This window comes from Coregonus clupeaformis, chromosome 6 (assembly GCF_020615455.1).
Source record: "Coregonus clupeaformis isolate EN_2021a chromosome 6, ASM2061545v1, whole genome shotgun sequence".
In the NCBI taxonomy this organism is placed as follows: Eukaryota; Metazoa; Chordata; class Actinopteri; order Salmoniformes; family Salmonidae; genus Coregonus; species Coregonus clupeaformis.
This window is the reverse complement of record NC_059197.1, coordinates 18,989,709-19,012,653: the sequence shown is the minus strand read 5'-3', so window position 1 is coordinate 19,012,653 and position 22,945 is coordinate 18,989,709. Positions and strand designations below refer to the sequence as shown.

The window sequence follows — 22,945 nt, the reverse complement described above, 5'->3', positions numbered from 1 at the left end:
TCAACATCAACTGTTCAGAGGAGACTGTGTGAATCAGGCCTTCATGGTCGAATGCTGCAAAGAAACCACTACTAAAGGAAACCAATAAGAAGAAGAGACCTGCTTCTTAGCAATGAACATTAGACAGGTGGAAATTTGAGATTTTTGGTTCAAACCGTCTTGTCTTTGTGAGATGTAGTGTGGGTGAACGGATGATCTCTGCATGTGTATTTCCCACCGTAAAGCATGGAGGAAGAGGTGTTATGGTGTGGGGGTGCTTTGCTGGTGACATTGTCTGTGAAGTACTTAGAATTCAAGGCACACTTAACCAGCATGGCTACCACAGCATTCTGCAGCGATACGCCATCCCATCTGGTTTGGGCTTAGTGGGACTATCTTTTTTTTTTCAACAGGACAATGACCCAACACACCTCCAGGCTGTGTAAGGGCTATTTTACCAAGAAGGAGAGGGATGGAGTGCTGCATCAGATGGCCTGGCCTCCAAAATCCCCCGACCTTAACCAAATTGAGATGGTTTGGGATGAGTCGGACCTCAGAGTGAAGGAACAGCAGCTAAACGAGTGCTCAGCATATGTGGGAACTCCGTAAAGAATGTTGGAAAAGCATTTCAGGTGAAGCTGGTTGAGAGAATGCCAAGAGTGTGCAAAGCTGTCAACAAGGCAAAGGGTGGCTATTTGAAGAATCTCAAATATAAAATATATTTTGATTTGTTTAACACTTTTTTGGTTACTACATGATTCCATAAGTATTATTTCATAGTGTTGATGTCTTCACTATTATTCAACAATGTAGAAAATAGTGAAAATAAAGAAAAACCCTTGAATGAGTAGGTGTTCTAAAACTTTTGACGGGTAGTGTACATATTTAGGTAAAAGGTTGTGTGCAGCGGGATGGTTTCTCTGGTACTAGTTGTTTGGTGCATTGGGATGGTTGCTCTGGGACTAGCTGTTGGGGGCAGTGGGATGGTTTATCTGGTACTAGATGTTCTATATAAGGCCTTCCTCTCAGTGACTGGTAGAGGGCTGCTCTACCCAACTCTACCCTACTCTACTCTACTCTCAGAGACAGATGTTAGGGCTGGACTCTGCCATACTCTCACACAGTAGTGAGAACTCTGGGGGCCAAAGGCCATCTACAGAGAAACACACACACACACACACTCACACACAAAAACACACACTCACACACGATGCACCTTACACACATTCACACACTGAGCAGGGTTTTAAGATTCTATAAGCGCGGTCTCAGCAGTAGATCCATGCTCTGAAGACGGGCAATAGTCACCTTGGCAGACCAACACCCACACGCACACAAATGCACATCCTTCTGACATGGTATTGAACTAGAGGACAGAGGGAGAAAGAGAAGGAGGACAGAGGGAGAGGTGAGGTTGAAATGGATGGAGGGATGGATGGAGGACAGAGTGAGGAAGGAAGTGTGAAAGGGAGGGAGGGATGGAGCGCAGATGGAGAGGTGAGGGTGAAAGGGAGGGAAGGAGGATGGAATACAGAGGGAGAGGTGAGGGTGAAAGGGAGGGAGGGAGCACAGAGGGAGAGGTGAGGGTGAAAGGGAGGGAGGGAGGGAGCACAGAGGGAGAGGTGAGGGTGAAAGGGAGGGAGGGAGGGAGCACAGAGGGAGAGGTGAGGGTGAAAGAGAGGGAGGGAGGGAGCACAGAGGGAGAGGTGAGGGTGAAAGGGAGGGAGGGATGGAGCGCACAGGGAGAGGGAGAGGTGAGGGTGAAAGGGAGGGAGGGATGGAGCACAGAGGGAGAGGTGAGGGTGGAAGGGAGGGAGGGATGGAGCACAGAGGGAGAGGTGAGGGTGGAAGGGAGGGAGGGATGGAGCGCACAGGGAGAGGTGAGGGTGAAAGGGAGGGAGGGATGGAGCGCAGAGGGAGAGGTGAGGGTGGAAGGGAGGGAGGGATGGAGCACAGAGGGAGAGGTGAGGGTGGAAGGGAGGGAGGGATGGAGCACAGAGGGAGAGGTGAGGGTGGAAGGGAGGCAGGGAGGACAGAGGGAGAGGTGAGGGTGAAAGGGAGGGAGGGATGGAGCGCACAGGGAGAGGTGAGGGGTGAAAGGGAGGGAGGGATGGAGCGCAGAGGGAGAGGTGAGGGTGGAAGGGAGGGAGGGATGGAGCACAGAGGGAGAGGTGAGGGTGGAAGGGAGGGAGGCAGGGAGGACAGAGGGAGAGGTGAGGGTGGAAGGGAGGGAGGCAGGGAGGACAGAGGGAGAGGTGAGGGTGAAAGGGAGGGAGGGAGGGAGGACAGAGGGAGAGGTGAGGGTGAAAGGGAGGGAGGGAGGGAGGGAGGACAGAGGGAGAGGTGAGGGTGAAAGGGAGGGAGGGAAGGATAGAGCGCAGAGGGAGAGGATTAAAGAGATAGAGGGCAAAAGAGAGAAAACACTGATCCCATCCAATTAAAAAGCTGCAAGTGTCCTTAAGGTATGATTGTCATGGAATTTTGGTCAGCCAAATGACCAGATTCACCATTATAATCATAAAAATATACAGTTGAAGTTGGAAGTTTACATACACCTTAGCCAAATACATTTAAACTCAGTTTTTCACAATTCCTGACATTTAATCCTAGTAAAAATTCCCTGTCTTAGGTCAGTTAAGATCACCACTTCATTTTAAGAATGTGAAATGTCAGAATAATAGTAAAGAGAATTATTTCTTTCAGCTTTTATTTCTTTCATCACATTCCCAGTGGGTCAGAAGATTACATACGACTCAATTAGTATTTGGTAGCATTGCCTTTAAATTGTTTAACTTGGGTCAAACGTTTTGGGTAGCCTTCCACAAGCTTCCCACAATAAGTTAGGTGAATTTTGGCCCATTCCTCCTGACAGATCTGGTGTAACTGAGTCAGGTTTGTAGGCCTCCTTGCTCGCACACGCTTTTTTCAGTTCTGCCCACACATTTTCTAAAGGATTAAGGTCAGGGCTTTGTGATGGCCACTCCAATACCTTGTCTTTGTTGTCCTTAAGCCATTTTGCCACAACTTTGGAAGTATGCTTGGGGTCATTGTCCATTTGGAAGACCCATTTGCGACCAAGCTTTAACTTCCTGACTGATGTCTTGAGATGTTGCTTCAATATAGCCACATAATTTTCCTTCCTCATGATGCCATCTATTTTGTGAAGTGCACCAGTCCCTCCTGCAGCAAAGCACCCCCACAGCATGATGCTGCCACCCCCGTGCTTCACGGTTGGGATGGTGTTATTCGGCTTACAAGCCTTCCCCTTTTTCCTCCAAACATAACAATGGTCATTATGGCCAAACAGTTCTATTTTTGTTTCATCAGACCAGAGGACATTTCTCCCGAAAGTACGATCTTAGTCCTCATGGGCAGTTGCAAACCGTGGTCTGCCTTTTTTATAGCGGTTTTGGAGCAGTGGCTTCTTCCTTGCTGAGCGGCCTTTCAGGTAATGTCGATATAGGACTCGTTTTACTGTGGATATAGATACTTTTGTACCGGTTTCCTCCAGCATCTTCACAAGGTCAATTGCTGTTGTTCTGGGATTGATTTGCACTTTTCGCACCAAAGTACGTTCATCTCTAGGAGACAGAACGCGTCTCCTTCCTGAGCGGTATGACGGCTGTGTGGTCACATGGTGTTTATACTTGCGTACTATTGTTTGTACAGATGAAGGTGGTACCTTCAGGCGTTTGGAAATTGCTCCCAAGGATGAACCAGACTTGTGGAGGTCTACAATTAGTTTTCTGAGGTCTTGGCTGATTTCTTTTGATTTTCCCATGATGTCAAGCAAAGAGGCACTGTGTTTGAAGGTAGGCCTTGAAATACATCCACAGGTACACCTCCAATTGACTCAAAGGATGTCAATTACCCTATCAAAAGCTTCTAAAGCTATGACATCATTTTCTGGAATTTTCCAAGCTGTTTAAAGGCACAGTCAACTTAGTGTATGTAAACTTCTGACCCACTGGAATTGTGATACAGTGAATTATAAGTGAAATAATCTGTCTGTAAACAATTGTTGGAAAAATTACTTGTCATGCACAAAGTAGATGTCCTAACCGACTTGCCAAAAGTATAGTTTTTTAACAAGAAATTTGTGGAGTGGTTGAAAAAAGAGTCTTAATGACTCCAACCTAAGTGTATGTAAACTTCCGACTTCAACTGCATATATACAGTATATATAACAAATTTAAACATCTCCTCTCCTCCGCTATTGACTGTGTGTGCTGCTGCAGGGAGGGGTGTTGCCTAGGCAACCATACACTTGTTTGCTACAACACCTTGCTTTGTTTTAGCAAGGAGCAACAACGTTTCATCACGTTGTAAAGAGTCCATGTCACCGTGGAAATGGATTCAACCTCACGAATGCACCGCCATCCCATTTTCAGTCAGCTGTAAACGGTTATGATAGTTATTTTATTTAGACTGTGGTGATTATGGTAGAGGGTTATATATACTGTGGTGATTATGGTAGAGGGTGATAGACTGTGGTGATTATGGTAGAGGGTGATAGACGGTGGTGATTATGGTAGAGGGTGATATACTGTGGTGATTATGGTAGAGGGTGATATACTGTGGTGATTATGGTAGAGGGTGATATACTGTGGTGATTATGGTAGAGGGTGATAGGCTGTGGTGATTATGGTAGAGGGTGATATACTGTGGTGATTATGGTAGAGGGTGATATACTGTGGTGATTATGGTAGAGGGTGATATACTGTGCTGATTATGGTAGAGGGTGATATACTGTGGTGATTATGGTAGAGGGTGATAGGCTGTGGTGATTATGGTAGAGGGTGATATACTGTGGTGATTATGGTAGAGGGTGATATACTGTGGTGATTATGGTAGAGGGTGATATACTGTGGTGATTATGGTACAGGGTGATAGACTGTGGTGATTATAGTAGAAGGTGATATACTGTGGTGATTATGGTAGAGGGGGATAGACTGTGGTGATTATGGTAGAGGGTGATATACTGTGGTGATTATGGTAGAGGGTGATATACTGTAGTGATTATGGTAGAGGGTGATATACTGTGGTGATTATGGTAGAGGGGGATAGACTGTGGTGATTATAGTAGAAGGTGATATACTGTGGTGATTATGGTAGAGGGTGATATACTGTGGTGATTATGGTAGAGGGTGATATACTGTAGTGATTATGGTAGAGGGGGATAGACTGTGTGTCCTTCAAACTAGTCTCCTGGGTGAGTGTAGCCTTGATAACCCACAGCCCACTTACTAAACGGAAGAAGATATAGTCAGAATTACAACTGAACACAGAATGAAAGCTTTGCCCTCAGCCCTACAGTACCTGTGCCTTTACAAAGCTGCTCTGTGGTACTGTGTGAGGGGCAGGTGAGGGGGAATGTGTGAGTGGGGGACTGTTTAAAGGGGTCTGTGTGAGGGGGACAGTGTGAGGAGGGACTGTTCGAAGGGGACTGTGTGAGCTGTGAGGGGGACTAAGTGGGGGGACTGTGTGGGGGGGAGTTGATAGATTGTGATTGTGTACAGAGTTAGAGAGAGACTAGATAGATATCCTGAGGAGAGAACAGAGAATAGTCTGTGATACGACCAGGCAAAGCCTTTGCGCTAGTAATTAGAGAAGCACTAATACTGTTGTAGGCTGAAGTCTGCTGGGAGACCCAGGGGGAGGGAGAGAGATAGACAGAGAGCGAGAGAGAGAGAGAGAGAGAGAGAGAGAGAGAGAGAGAGAGAGAGAGAGAGAGAGAGAGAGAGAGAGAGAGAGAGAGAGAGAGAGAGAGAGAGAGAGAGAGAGAGAGAGAGAGAGAGAGAGAGAGAGAGAGATGGTCAGTATAAAACAGGAGAACAGTGCAAGGAGCAGATACACACCTCCAAACAAGCTTCAATGGCATACAACACTCCTTCCGTAGCCTTCAACTGCTCTTAATCACTAGTAAAACTAAATGCATGCTCTTCAATCAAACGCTGCTTGCACCCGCCCGCCCTACTAGAATCACTACTCTCGGCAGGTCTGACTTAGAATATGTGGACAACTACAAATACCTAGGTGTCTGGTTAGACCGTAAACTCTCCTTCCAGACTCACATTAAGCATCTCCAATCCAAAGTTAAATCTAGAATCAGCTTCCTATTTCGCAACAAAGCCTCCTTCACTCATGCTGCCAAACATGCCCTCGTAAAACTGACTATCCTACGATCCTTGACTTCAGCGATATCATTTACAAAATAGCCTCCAACACTCTACTCAGCAAATTGGATGTAGTCTATCACAGTGCCATCCGTTTTGTCACCAAAGCCCCATATGCTACCCACCATTGTGACCTGTACACTCTCATTGGCTGGCCCTCACTACATATTCGTCGCCAATCCCACTGGCTCCAGGTCATCTATAAATCTCTGCTAGGCAAATCCCTGCCTTATCTTAGCTCATTGGTCACCATAGCAACACCCACCCGTAGTATGCGCTCCAGCAGGTATATCTCACTGGTCATCCCCAAAGCCAACACCTCCTTTGGCCGCCATTCCTTCCAGTTCTCTGCTGCTAATGACCTGAACGAACAGCAAAAATCTCTGAAGCTGGAGACTCTTATCTCCCTCACTAACTTTAAGCATCAGTTGTCTGAGCAGCTTACCGATCACTGCACCTGTACACAGCCCATCTGTAATTAGCTCACCCAACTACCTCATCCCCATATTGTTATTTATTTTGCTCATTTGCACCCCAGTATCTCTATTTGCACATCATCTTCTGCACATCTATCACTCCAGTGTTAATACTAAATTGTAATTATTTTGCACTATGGCCTATTTATTGCCTTACCTCCATAACTTACCATATTTGCACACACTGTATATAGATTTTCTATTGTGTTTTTGACTGTATGTTGTGTTTATCCCATATGTAACTCTGTGTTGTTGTTTTTATCGCACTGCTTTGCTTTATCTTGGCCAGGTCGCAGTTGTAAATGAGAACTTGTTCTCAACTGGCTTACCTGGTTAAATAAAGGTTAAATTAAAAATTAAAATAAATAAACACAGCAGAGTAGACTGGTGGGAGGAGCTACAGTACACAGTGACCCAGATCTAGCAGCTCATGGGACAGGACGAAGATGATGATGACAACAGTATAGGTTTAAAAAACACTAAATCCAGAAAACAAACAGGAAGACATGACCAGGTCATCTACATTGCTATACAACAGTAGTTCAATCACCAAATGAAACTATAGCCACTTTGCTACTATCGGTAGTTCACCACAGCAATATCATAGAAAAGTCTGACTTACCCTCTGCGTTATCCTATTCCCTATGCATCATAGAATCCTGGCACACAAGACTACATTTAAACCACCAGAACAGAGAACCAACCCATACAGAGAAGAGCCCTGTAGGGATGAGCCTCATGGCCATTTAAACCACCAGAACAGAGAACCAACCCATACAGAGAAGAGCCCTGTAGGGATGAGCCTCATGGCCATTTAAACCACCAGAACAGAGAACCAACCCATACAGAGAAGAGCCCTGTAGGGATGAGCCTTGTGCCTCATACTCCCTGTTCTGTCCGCATGCAATTACCAGACTTGGGCTACCACCACAGGGAAATGAGGTAGACCTTGACAAGGAGGAAAGGAGTGGTGTGTATGTGTGTATGTGTCTGTGTGTGTGTGTGTGTGCGTGTGTGCGCGTGTGTGCGCGTGTGTGTGTGTCACTGACCCACTTTAGAGGAAGAAAGATAAAACTGCAGCATCCGTGGCAGGCCTTCTACAAAGACTGGCCAGACCTGTTCCCCTCAACTTCTCCTAACTGACGCCACCATAAACAACCTGTATGTGTGTGTGTGTGTGTGCGCGAGCGTGCACGTGCGTGTGTGTGTGGTGGCAATTTCAGATCTATCTGTACGTGTGTTCTGATCATGTGATGCTGGAGTGACAGCGACTCATTCCAGAAATCAGACAGCACTAGGCGATGACAGAAGCCAGACATTATCTGTCGTGCACTCCAGCTAGACACACAAATGTCTCCTAATGAAGAAGTGTATATCACGAAGATATTTAAAGTGAGGGGCACTGCCACATCATAACTCACTCATAGACACACACACTCACACTAAATCACCATTACACACAGTTCTGGGAAAGAAGGAAGGGGCAAGGATTCATGGTCCTTTGTGACTGCTTTTCTGTAGTAGGTGGATATATGGTGGACCACTGTGTAGAGGTGAGAGTCACGGACCACAACTCACTAAAGTCCAGACTGCAGGACAACAGGACAACATGTACCACAACTCAATACAGAACAGACTGCAGGACAACAAGACAACATGTACCACAACTCAATACAGAACAGACTGCAGGACAACAGGACAACATGTACTACAATTCAATACAGAAGAGACTGCAGGACAACAGGACAACATGTACCACAATTCAATACAGTCCAGACTGCAGGACAGCAGGACAACATGTACTACAACTCAATACAGAACAGACTGCAGGACAACAGGACATCATGTACCACAACTCAATACAGAACAGACTGCAGGACAGCAGGACAACATGTACCACAACTCAATACAGTCCAGACTGCAGGACAATAGGACAACATGTACCACAACTCAATACAGTCCAGACTGCAGGACAACATGACAACATGTACCACAACTCAATACAGTCCAGAATGCAGGACAACATGACAACATGTACCACAACTCAATACAGTCCAGACTGCAGGACAGTAGGACAACATGTACCACAACTCAATACAGTCCAGACTGCAGGACAATATGACAACATGTACCACAATTCAATACAGAACAGACTGCAGGACAGTAGGACAACATGTACCACAACTCAAAATAGAACAGACTGCAGGACAACAGGACAACATGTACCACAACTCAATATAGTCCAGAATGCAGAACAGCAGGACAACATGTACCACAACTCAATACAGAACAGACTGCAGGACAGTAGGACAACATGTACACACAACTCAATACAGTCCAGACTGCAGGACAATATGACAACATGTACCACAATTCAATACAGTCCAGACTGCAGGACAGCAGGACAACAGGACAACGTGTACCACAACTCAATAAAGTCCAGACTGCAGGACAGCAGGACAACATGTACCACAACTCAATACAGAACAGACTGCAGGACAGTAGGACAACATGTACCACAACTCAATACAGTCCAGACTGCAGGACAACATGAAAAACATGTACCACAACTCAATACAGTCCAGACTGCAGGACAGTAGGACAACATGTACCACAACTCAATACAGTCCAGACTGCAGGACAGTAGGACAACATGTACCACAACTCAATACAGAACAGACTGCAGGACAATAGGACAACATGTACCACAATTCAATATAGTCCAGACTGCAGGACAACATGACAACATGTACCACAACTCAATACAGTCCAGACTGCAGGACAACTCGACATTATGTACCATAAAGCAATACAGTCCAGACTACAGGACAACATGACAACATGTACCACAACTCAATACAGTCCAGACTGCAGGACAACATGACAGCATGTACCACAACTCAATACAGTCCAGACTGCAGGACAACATGACAACATGTACCACAACTCAATACAGTCCAGACTGCAGGACAACATGACAACATGTACCACAATTCAATACAGTCCAGACTGCAGGACAGCAGGACAACATGTACCAAAACTCAATACAGAACAGACTGCAGGACAGTAGGACAACATGTACCACAACTTAATACAGTCCAGACTGCAGGACAATATGACAACATGTACCACAACATAATACAGTCCAGACTGCAGGACAACATGACAACATGTACCACAATTCAATACAGTCCAGACTGCAGGACAACAGGACAACATGTTCCACAACTCAATACAGTCCAGACTGCAGGACAGCAAGACAACATGTACCACAACTCAATACAGAACAGACTGCAGGACAGTAGGACAACATGTACCACAACTCAATACAGTCCGGATTGCAGGACAATATGACAACATGTACCACAATTCAATACAGTCCAGACTGCAGGACAACATGACAACATGTACCACAACTCAATACAGTCCAGACTGCAGGACAGCAGGACAACATGTACCACAACTCAATACAGAACAGACTGCAGGACAGTAGGACAACATGTACCACAACTCAATACAGTCCAGACTGCAGGACAGCAGGACAACATGTACCACAACTCAATACAGAACAGACTGCAGGACAGTAGGACAACATGTACCACAACTCAATACATTCCAGACTGCAAGACAGCAGGACAACAGGACAACATGTACCACAAATCAATACAGTCCATACTGCAGGACAACATGACAACATGTACCACAACTCAATAAAGTCCAGACTGCAGGACAACATGACAACATGTACCACAACTCAATACAGTCCAGACTGCAGGACAGCAGGACAACATGTACCACAATTCAATACATAACAGACTGCAGGACAGTAGGACAACATGTACCACAACTCAATACAGTCCAGATTGCAGGACAGCAGGACAACAGGACAACATGTACAACAATTCAATACAGTCCAGACTGCAGGACAGCAGGACAACAGGACAACATGTACCACAAACCAATACAGTCCAGACTGCAGGACAGCAGGACAACAGGACAACATGTACCACAACTCAATACAGTCCAGACTGCAGGACAGTAGGACAACATGTACCACAACTCAATACAGTCCAGACTGCAGGACAACATGACAACATGTACCACAAATCACTACATTCCAGACTGCAGGACAGCAGGACAACCTGTACCGCAACTCAATAGAGAACAGACTGCAGGACAACAGGACAACATGTACTACAACTCAATACAGTACAGACTGCAGGACAGCAGGACAACATGTACCACAACTCAATACAGAACAGACTGCAGGACAGTAGGACAACATGTACCACAACTCAATACAGAACAGACTGCAGGACAATATGACAACATGTACCACAATTCAATACAGTCCAGACTGCAGGACAGCAGGACAACATCTACCACAACTCAATACAGAACAGACTGCAGGACAACAGGACAACAGGACAACCTGTACGACAAATCAATACAGTCCATACTGCAGGACAGCAGGACAACATCTACCACAACTCAATACAGAACAGACTGCAGGACAACAGGACAACATGTACCACAACTCAATACAGTCCAGACTGCAGGACAGCAGCACAACATGTACCACAACTCAATAGAGAACAGACTGCAGGACAGTAGGACAACATGTACCACAACTCAATAAAGTCCAGACTGCAGGACAATATGACAACATGTACCACAATTCAATACAGTCCAGACTGCAGGACAGCAGGACAATATGTACCACAACTCAATACAGAACAGACTGCAGGACAGTAGGACAACATGTACCACAATTCAATACAGTCCAGACTGCAGGACAGCAGGACAACAGGACAACATGTACCACAACTCAGTAAAGTCCAGACTGCAGGACAACATGACAACATGTAGCACAACTCAATAATGTCCAGTCAGCAGGACAACATGCCAACTTGTACCACAACTCAATATAGTCCAGACTCTAGGAGAGTAGGACAACATGTACCACAATTAAATACAGAACAGACTGCAGGACAGTAAGACAACATGTACCACAACTCAATACAGTCCAGACTGCAGGACAATATGACAACATGTACCACAATTCAATACAGAACAGACTGCAGGACAACAGAACAACATGTACCAAAACTCAATACAGTCCAGACTGCAGGACAGCAGGACAACAGGACAACATGTACCACAACTAAATACAGTCCAGACTGCAGGACAGTAGGACAACATGTACCACAACTCAATACAGTCCAGACTGCAGGACAACATGACAAGATGTACCCCAACTCATACAGTCCAGACAGCAGGACAACATGACAACATATACCACAACTCAATACAGTCCAGACTGCAGGGCAGTAGGACAACATATACCACAACTCAATAGAGTCCAGACTGCAGGACAGCAGGACAACATGTACCACAACTCAATACAGTCCAGACTGCAGGACAACATGACAACATGTACCACAATTCAATACATAACAGACTGCAGGACAACATGACAACATGTACCACAACTCAATACAGTCCAGACTGCAGGACAGTAGGACAACATGTACTACAATTCAATACAGAACAGACTGCAGGACAACAGAACAACATATACCAAAACTCAATACAGTCCAGACTGCAGGACAGCAGGACAACAGGACAACATGTACCACAACTAAATACAGTCCAGACTGCAGGACAGTAGGACAACATGTACCACAACTAAATACAGTCCAGACTGCAGGACAGTAGGACAACATGTACCACAACTCAATACAGTCCAGACTGCAGGACAACATGACAAGATGTACCCCAACTCAATACAGTCCAGACAGCAGGACAACATGACAACATATACCACAACTCAATACAGTCCAGACTGCAGGGCCGTAGGACAACATATACCACAACTCAATAGAGTCCAGACTGCAGGACAGTAGGACAACATGTACCACAACTCAATACAGTCCAGACTGCAGGACAACATGACAACATGTACCACAACTCAATACAATCCAGACTGCAGGACAACATGACAACATGTACCACAACTCAATACAGTCCAGACTGCAGGACAGTAGGACAACATGTACCACAATTCAATACAGAACAGACTGCAGGACAGTAGGACAACATGTACCACACCTCAAAACAGAACAGACTGCAGGACAACAGGACAACATATACCACAACTCAATACAGTCCAGAATGCAGGACTGCAGGACAACAGGACAACATGTACCACAACTCAATACAGTCCAGACTGCAGGACAGTAGGACAATATGTACCACAACTCAATACAGTCCAGACTGCAGGACAGTAGGACAACATATACCACAACTCAATAGAGCCCAGACTGCAGGACAGTAGGACAACATGTACCACAACTCAGTACAGTCCAGACTGCGGGACAACATGACAACATGTACCACAACTCAATACAATCCAGACTGCAGGACAACATGACAACATGTACCAGAACTCAATAAAGTCCAGACTGCAGGACAACATGACAACATGTACCACAACTCAATACAGTCCAGACTGCAGGACAACATGACAACATGTACCACAACTCAATACAGTCCAGACTGCAGGACAACATGACAACATGTACCACAACTCAATACAGTCCAGACTGCAGGACAACATGACAACATGTACCACAACTCAATACAGTCCAGACTGCAGGACAACATGACAACATGTACCACAACTCAATAAAGTCCAGACTGCAGGACAACATGACAACATGTACCAAAACTCAATACAGTCCAGACTGCAGGACAACATTACAACATGTACCACAACTCAATACAGAACAGACTGCAGGACAACAGGACAACATGTACTGCAAACTCCTATAAACCTTATGATCCTGGACTCTCCACTGAACTGCCATAAAGAACATTTACACACACAAACACAAACGTTTGCATGCACGGGCACCAATGCAGACACACTGTATTGACACACACACACACACAATAAATACATGAAGACAAGAGATCTGTTCACACCTACCCACGCAAACATATAGTGTACACAGTTTTTTTCTTTCAATATCAAATTAATTTGTGTATTGGACAGGATTCTATTATGGTCATTGTTAGTGAACATCCACAGGTTGTACTAAACTACAGGGATTACACATTGTATTTTAGCATTCTATTTCCCAAATCCCCCATCCATGCCAATACACACACACACACACACACACACACACACACACTGTCCCTGTGCAATAGTACTTTGATGATGGTGTTAAGGTCTCATCACTAGCGTGTCTGTTCTCCTTCTGAGCTGCATTTAAATGAATCTGTCTATTTCCCCATGAAGGCAACAGTTGTCATCCCATATGCTATTCACTTACAGAGAGAGCGGGAGTTGGCAGACACACTGCTCACACACACACACACACATCATGACATCGTTGGAGTATTTTTCAGATGTTGTATTTTTTTATCTCGTATCTCTTCTCTGGTGTCGCGGCCCTGGTGGACAGACAGTTTTCACTAATAATGAGGTGGTAATGATGACGTAAGAGGAGGAAGAGGAGATAGTGTGTTTTTTCACCTGAGGAGCTAGATAGATCAATGTTTCAGGGTGTATCTGTCACATTTCAACTAGACATGGAATTGATATGTTCCACAGGGATACGGCACTCTCTCCATGTCTCCCTCTGTTCAGTTCCTCTGAGGTCAGCTAGACTCAGCTGGTGGAGAGGAACAGGTCACACACTATCAACACAGCTCCTCCCTGCTCGTCTGAGAAAGAGAGAGAGAGAGAGAGAGAGAGAGAGAGAGAGAGAGAGAGAGAGAGAGAGAGAGAGAGAGAGAGAGAGAGAGAGAGAGAGAGAGAGAGAGAGAGAGAGAGAGAGAGTGCGCACGAGCGAGAGATCTGAGCATGTCAGCTTTGACAAATGGAGAGGGGGAGCTGGTGAGATTGGTGCGGAAGCGATTGATTGGAGAAAAGGAGAGTGAGGAAGAGAACAAGACAGAAGTGGAGGATGCTGGTTAGCACTCTGGACTGGGAGTGTGTTTAAAGGCATGTACAGACAGTTGGCTGACGTGTCAGGGAAGAGTCTAACCAACAGCATCTATCTAAAAGCTTCTGTTCTGTTTTACTGTTGTGTGAAAAACAAAAGAAACACACACACACTCTCTCTCTATCTCACACACTCTCTCTCTATCTCACACGCACATACGAATTCACAGTCGCGCGCACATACACACACGCTGGAGACACTGGGCTCTAATGGGTTTGGAGACACTGGGCTCTAATGGGACACGCTGGAGACACTGGGCTCTAATGGGTTTGGAGACACTGGGCTCTAATGGGACACGCTGGAGACACTGGGCTCTAATGGGTTTGGAGACACTGGGCTCTAATGGGACACGCTGGAGACACTGGGCTCTAATGGGTTTGGAGACACTGGGCTCTAATGGGACACGCTGGAGACACTGGACTCTAATGGGTTTGGAGACACTGGGTTCTAATGGGTTTGGAGACACTGGGCTCTAATGGGTTTGGAGACACTGGGCTCTAACGGGACACGCTGGAGACACTGGGCTCTAATGGGTTTGGAGACACTGGGCTCTAATGGGTTTGGAGACACTGGGCTCTAATGGGTTTGGAGACACTGGGCTCTAATGGGTTTGGAGACACTGGGCTCTAATGGGTTTGGAGACACTGGGCTCTAATGGGTTTGGAGACACTGGGCTCTAATGGGTTTGCGAGGTGTGTTCTTTGTCTCCTGCTGCTACTGTTAAAAGGTGAGGGGGACACTGGGGTGAGGGAGGGGGACTACTTTTACCCATCTCTCTCTAATTGCTTATGCTATTCCTTTCCCTCGCTAAACAACCTCTCCTTCCTCTCCTCTCCTCTCTTCTCCTCAGGGAGCACTTACATAGACACGGGACATTCTGTCTTAATTTTATAAAAGCCTCTGGTGTTTTCACCACTCACATACACCTCTCCCCTTCTCTTTTCTCCATCTCTACCCCTTCTTCACACCTCAGAGAGTAAATCAATGGGCCTCAGAGAGTGTCTAGTCTAGTATTTGTATTTATTAAGGATCCCCATTAGCTGCTGCTAAGGCAGAAGCTACTCTTCCTGGGGTCCAGCAACATTAAGGCAGTTATATACCATTTAAAATATTACATGACATTTCATTACATAACAGTTTTCACAACACATTAAGTGTGTTCCCTCAGGTCACTACTCTACTATCACATATCTACAATACAAAATCCATGTGTGCGTGTGTGTAGAGTGCGTGTCTAATCATGTGTATGTGTGTCTGTGCCTGTGTGTGTGTCTCTTCACAGTCCCCGCTGTTCCATAAGGTGTATTTGTATCTGTTTTTTTAAATCTGATTCTACTGCTTGCATCAGTTACCTGATGTGGAATAGAGATCTATGTAGCCATGGCTCTATTTAGTACTGTGCGCCTCCCATAGTCTGTTCTTGACTTGGGGATTATGAAGAGACCTTTAGTTGCATGTCTTGTGGGGTAAGAATGGGTGTCCGAGCTGTGTGCTAGTAGTTTAAACAGACAGCTCGGTACATTCTGCTTGTCAACACTTCTTACAAAAACAAGTAGTGATGAAGTCAATCTCTCTTCCACTTTGAGCCATGATAGATGTACATGCATATTATTAATTTAACTCTCCGTGTACATTTAAGGGCCAGCCTGTAGGACCTGCCTTGTTGATAGTGTTGTTAAAAAGACAGAGTAACGCTTTATTATGACTTCTCTCCATCTTAGCTACTGTTGTATCAACATGTTTTGACCATGACAGTTTACAATCCAGGGTTACTCCAAGCAGTTTAGTCACCTCAACTTGCTCAATTTCCACATTAGTTATTACAAGATTTAGTTGAGGTTTAGGGTTTAGTGAATGATTTGTCCCAAATAAAATGCTTTTAGTTTTTGAAATATCTAGGACTAACTTATTCCTAGTCACCCATTCTGAAACTAACTGCAGCTCTTTGTTAAGTGTCTAGTCACTCTAGTGCTAAGTATGGTCAGCCATAGCTCCACAGAGGGAGATGAGGGGAGCAAGAGAGTTCACCTGCCCACTGTGATTAGTCGAGGCTTATCTCCAACTATAACACACACACTGTTCACCTCCCGGAAAACTAGAAAGGAGTGCAAGAGACAAGAGACCATGAAGACATAACCACAGCCATGAACAATGTAGAAGAATGAGGGAGGGAGGGAGGGAGGGAGGGAGGGAGGGAGGGAGGGAGGGAGGGGAGAAGGAGAGAGGATTTAGTGAGACCTTGAAAAGCAAACCGGGTGTTCTGTGGGTCAGCGGTGCTATGGCCACAGGCTATAAGATCACAGTAATACATACACCTGTAACATTTTGTATTGTTCTGAATTCAATGGGGAGACACTCCACATTTGTTCAAATTTCCACACTAGCGTATCTCAGTGGTGTGTTGGAGTGGATATTGGAACAAGGACACAGAGTCTGAGCTTATCTCTTGTGAGATCATTAGGATAATAGTATTCTGCTCTGAACTCCTACACTAAAGAAATGAAGTAGCCTGGAGGTAGCCTATCTCCTGTAGTGTGAGGCAGTACAAGTACACCCCCTGGATAGGACGCTAGTCTATCGCAGGGCCTTACCCCCAAATCTATCTCCTTAATACTGAGTGCCAAGCAGAGATGCATTGGGTCCCATTTTTACAGTATTTGGTATGACTCAGCAAGGGATCAAACTCCCAACCTTACAATCTCTGGATGGACTCTCTACCCACAAGGCCACTGAGTTGGTCACTAAACACTGGTCTATTCAACAATAATAAGCTGATTTGAGATCAGTGAAGTAACACTACTCTATTAGCAAAACCCTGATCTGAAGTAAGGCAGATAAAGCAGATCTGAGATCAATGAGGTAGCACTCCTCCTCAATAATTTGCCCTAATCTGAGATAAGAGGACTGATTTGAGATCAGTGAAATAGCTCTACTCCATGCTGAGCCTGATCTAAAATGAAAGATATTACTAATCTAGGATCTACTGCACTCCTCTGCACTGAGCCTTGGTTTTTGAGACAGATCTAAAAATAGGAGACAAGCAAGGCTGCATTGAGATCAGTGAGGTAACAGCATGTCCTCCTCCATGTTGAACCATGGTTTTCCAGTCGCAGCATGGCAGGCAGGATTTGTGCTGCCTCCTGTGTCACTGTCTGGCCCGGCCGGGGATTTATAGCGCGCTCCCATAATGCACTTCCTCTCTCAAACGGAGGACATAAATCTGCCGCTTGTTTTTGTCACCCCTTTTTTATTGGCTGATGGGGTCTTCTTTCCTTTCGCTCTTCTGCTTATTCTATCACACACACACACAAAAAATATTATTGAATGAACAATGTACACTGAGTATAAAAAACACTCCCCGACAAATTGAGGCTGTTCTAAGGGCAAAAGGGGAAGCTGTTCCTAATGTTTGGTATAATCAGTGTATAGGTCAGGTGTTCTAAAGAAGAAGCATAGCCTATATTGAAATAATACATTATTTTATAATGAAGGTGGACGTTTCTGTTAATCATAACTCTCTTTATGTTGATTTATGTAAACCCTGTGCACTGAAGGATACATTTCTGCATTCTGTACCTCATTTTCACATATACAGTAGTCTACCACCAACAACAGCCAAAACACTCCTGCAGTAGACCAAATAGTATTACCAAGTAATACTTTGCTTCCTCTATGGACTGAGGCATATTACATTTTAAGTATGTATATACTTTCTCATTGAAAAATAATAAAGCTGCAAAAGGTTCCTCCATGGAAACAGACACAGTGGTTAAATTAAAATACACATACTGCTGGTAATGAGCTATCTAAATTCAGAGTTCATATTGCTTGGAATTACCGAAAAATCGCAGCTCTGGCAACTACAACAAAAATGCACCGCTTTCTACTCAACCGCGATAAAATGTGACACAAAAACCACGCTGCTGAGAGTGAGGCATGGTGGGTTTTGGGAGAAATCGTTTGAGCCACAGCGTGCAACCGTGAATGCAATAATGCCTTTGTAAATAGCTTCGCCGCCTCTTTGCAGTTTTGCATACTTTGCTGCTGTCAACATGGGCCAAAACACATACTTATGGTCCGGGCATACACACACACACACACACAAACACACAGCTCTAGATTTTGTGCAGATGCCTTGAGGGTGACTTTGATTAAAGGAAGTTGATCATTCGTTCACGGTTCTTGCTATGAAACGGTGCCTAAACGGAAAATGACAGTGGAAGCCCACACCTCAAAGTTGTCCCGGAGAACAGCCCATTCCAGAGTCTTCTCTAGTTACTTAAAGGACATAGATGCACCGTTCAACTGTCGCATGTTAAAGAAAAGCAAGACAGAAGAAAACAAATGACATTTTCAGAATGTTACTGTGTGTCTCACATGCGTGTTTCTCTCGCTTTTACAAGGATTAAAATATGGAACTTGAAAATGCGGCTAGTGGGCCAGGATAGCAGCACATACTGTAAATTAAACAATGGGCTCTCATTTTCTCCCGAATTTAGAGCTGCGTTGAGGCCCTGGGGACTCAATTAGAACCGTGGTGTGCTCGCGTTTCCACCCCCGTAGACTCGGCGGTAATTTGTTTACTTCTTACTTCGCAGCCGAGCAGTGGCTCGAAAAGCCCACAGTCCTGAGCTAATACCATGCAAGATGAACAAAGTCTACACATTTGTGGGTGGAGTTGGGGACAGACCATGTCTCCAGTTGCAAACAAACACATGCGTTGGTAACTTCAGGACTACGGACAGCGCATTAAAACACGCTCAGGCTTTTATTGCAAATCAGCACCATGGACAGCGCATTCTCTATCGCTCGTTCACACACACACACACACACACACACACACACATACACACACACTGTTGGCCGTTGATTTGAGCTCTGCTCAGGGTCAGGCTATAATCATATTCAAATGGAAATGCAGGTGAAGCACAAGCTTGGCCTCCCTACTCAGGTCATTGGCTATCATATGCCCCCATACTACTACTACTAACAGATAGAGACAAAATAGACCGATTGGGCGCATCTGAAGCCAGGCGCAAAGGCTGCTTTCTATCCGACGCACAGGGACAGGCAGGAGCAACACCTATTCATGCCTCCGGCAACTGCCACTGCTGCCAGACAAAGTGACAGGTGCAACAGTAGTCTACGGGGAGTGTATTAACGTGTACCAGGTGCCAGATCCACCAGTTTACCTGTGGCACCGGAGTGGCTCATGAGCAGCTCGAGAGCAGTTAGTATCCTATGTTCAATAACACTGATATATTTAGCACACCAAGGAAGTGCGGTCCCCAATAACATCCATTAACGATATAAATGAATCGCTCATCATTCTGCAATTTTAAAAAACATTAGCCTAAAAGGCCTGTGATGATAATGCTAGGTTGATAACTAAAATAAAAATAATAGGTCTAGGCTAATAATAATAATAATAATAATAATAATAATAATAATAATAATAATAATAATAATAATAATAATAATAACAATAATAAGCATCATCATCACCATCAGCAGCAGCATCGGCATCATCATAACAATATCTGATAAGTAGAGAGCTACTCATATTTATATCAGCATCAGGACATTATATGGCCTAAATAGTCCTCATCATCAATAAGATATCAGACTACAATCTACTATTCCCCGTGTAGCTCAGTTGGTAGAGCATGGCGCTTGCAACACCAGGGTTGTCTGTTCGATTCCCACGGGGGGCCAGTATGATTTAATTTTTATTGTTATGTATGCACTCACTAACTGTAAGTCGCTCTGGATAAGAGCGTCTGCTAAATGACTGAAGTGTAAATTTATTCTTACCACCACATATCTCTTAAAAAAACTAAGATCTGTCTCGGTAGATTAGAGAAGGCAGGCTATAATATGCCTATCACATGGCGAGAGACCATATTAATAAGCATTTGTCACAGTGAAAACTTGGACACATTGTTACACTCAACGCAACGACATCACTCCTCCTGGGAACAAGTGACATGTCCCAGAGGCACCTCCGCTCGGAAATAGACTCACTCCTCCGCCAGCCTCCCTACAATCAACTAATCCAACCCCGACCGCTTTACAAATCACAGCATTCTAACCATATAATATCAGAGGTTCTAAATGAATAGAATCACAGCGCGATCAGCCCACATTAGCGGTGAAAATACTCCGACATGGACCCTCTCTCCCGATGGTCCCTCCCTCCCATTGCCGCCTCTTCTACAATAAGCACATTGCAGAGTGAGAGCGCACCACGCAGGGCGGCTGGGGTAGGCAGCGCCAAGTTCCCCTTCACCTACCTTTCACCGTGTGACAGGCACACAGCCCCAAAGCAACCCCGGCCACCAGCAGCACCACCTCGGATATTCTCTGCATCTTCATGGCGTGGTGTGAGCGAAATACAGACAGGGCACGGTGACCTCTCTCGCCTCTCTCCGATCCTTTCCGCCCGCTCCTTCAATTCAGCGTGTCCCAACGTTTTATTTTCTTCAAGCCGTAAAACTGTTCACTGACGATATGTCGGACTCGGACATGAAGATAGTGAGCTAAGAGTAGGATAATGCGCGCGTGGAATACGCAAAGCGAGGCAGGGAGGGAGGCTTCTTCCGCGAAGAAACCGTGTAGCTGCGCGGTATAGTTATCAGAGCTCGTTCGTTGGTTGTTCGATGCACAACTAACTGCTTAGTGATAAGACTGGACCGGAGACCAACGCTCGTGTGGACTGGACTTTTACGTCACGGGGAGGAGAAGTATGGATTAATATTCATATTTGTTTCTCTCGTACCGCTCCCTCCTATCACTAAACAGCACCGCGATCACACAAGTCTCCTTTCCTTGTCTGAAATTATTCATCTGACCGATTTGATAAGAATAATTAATTGTGAATATTATAATGATGTTTAGCTCATTAGGCTACCACTGTCACGAGACCAACCCAGGATGTATCTTACCCACTTATCTCCACGTACTGTACATGTATCCATAGCTGCAGGAATATGTTTTGAGTAGGGGGTGCCGAGTGCAGGGGGATTGAAAAAAATCAATTTTCTAATAAAGTATTTGGAGGCGTGGCAATAGGCCTAGCTGATTATTGAGATGCTGGCTGTCAGTGAAAAGCAATGCATCTAACATATGTGTTCAGATAATGTGTCTTGAGTATAATTTGAAATGTTGAGACAAGAAGAAGGGGACGAAGTGTGTGACGAAGATATTGGCGCATCTCTCTCCAGAATGCGCTCAGCTCTCCAGATTGTGCTGAACTGTCTCCCGCCAATTCTTGCGCATTCATTGTTTTATTGTGTTCATTATTTGCCCTTTGATTGTTTAGTTGTATCAATTCCCCGTTACATACTGTATATCATGCATGGATTAATTAGGCCTATGCAGTTTCTCATTCTCGGAATGGAAAGGTTGTTTGCAGAGTTCACAACCTGCTACGCTTGTGAGAAACACGTGTTGGTTTATTTCATTCATACCATAATTTACGAGTTTTGTATTTTTTTTTAAATTGTATTTTGTTTGGAGGCTCCATGTGAGCAATGAGCATGTGTCTGGTTTCTCTGTCCTCTTAATGTTGACGGAGGGTGCGAATCTGAGCACTCATAGAAGTGGGCTAACTTGCCTGCTGCACTCAAATGTAGGATGTCTGATTTCTCAGTCATTTCTTCTTCACCTCACACAGTAAGTCAACGAAGTCAGTAAAAAAAAAATCCATTGTGAATGACAGCTCCTCACAGTATTTGAAAAATCTTTCCAACACTCTCCCTCTGGATAATCACCAGGCCTCGGTGTGAAAGAACAAAATGTCATGCTCTGAGAATCCATTACTGTATATCCAGTGGAAACATCATAAAATACCTGAACACATTTCTCTTTGCGCAAAAACAGCTGTGTCTGTCCCAAACTCACTGGCGCAGGAAACTCTTTAAGGCTCGGAATAGGCTAGTTGAAACAATCTTGCAAGTTCGCTAGTGGCAGCTTCGGGCTGGACCTTCATGTTTTGAGCCCCACATTTTTAGCGAAAAAATATTTAAAATAAAATAAATAAATAAAAATGGGGGGGTGCCTGTTTTGCATGTTATTTTGGCATTAATAAGTGTCACATATCAGTTTGCAAACAATGTAAACAAATAAAACAAAAAATCATTGAGTTAATAAAGCCTCCATACAAACATGGTCTCTTTTTTACTTTCTTGAGTAAGGCAGCTCCAAAATGCAGGTGTTTCAGCCTAGCTCAGTGCTTTCTGTGGTGGTGGTGCAGCCAGCGGAAAATACAGAGCATAGGGGTTGGTAATGTTCTCTATTT

At 44.8% G+C, this 22,945-nt stretch overlaps 1 protein-coding gene across 1 annotated transcript in view; it reads right to left on the bottom strand.

The window, feature by feature from the left end:
- LOC121567698 (calsyntenin-2) overlaps positions 1-21,660 on the bottom strand; it is a 405,076-nt gene extending 383,416 nt beyond the window's left edge. Inside the window, exon 1 of the mRNA XM_041877918.2 lies at positions 20,940-21,660. Within this exon, the coding sequence (XP_041733852.1) occupies positions 20,940-21,021 (82 nt within the window). The 5' untranslated portion in view covers positions 21,022-21,660. The remainder of the gene's footprint in view (positions 1-20,939) is intronic.
- Between the last annotated feature and the right edge of the window lie 1,285 nt (positions 21,661-22,945).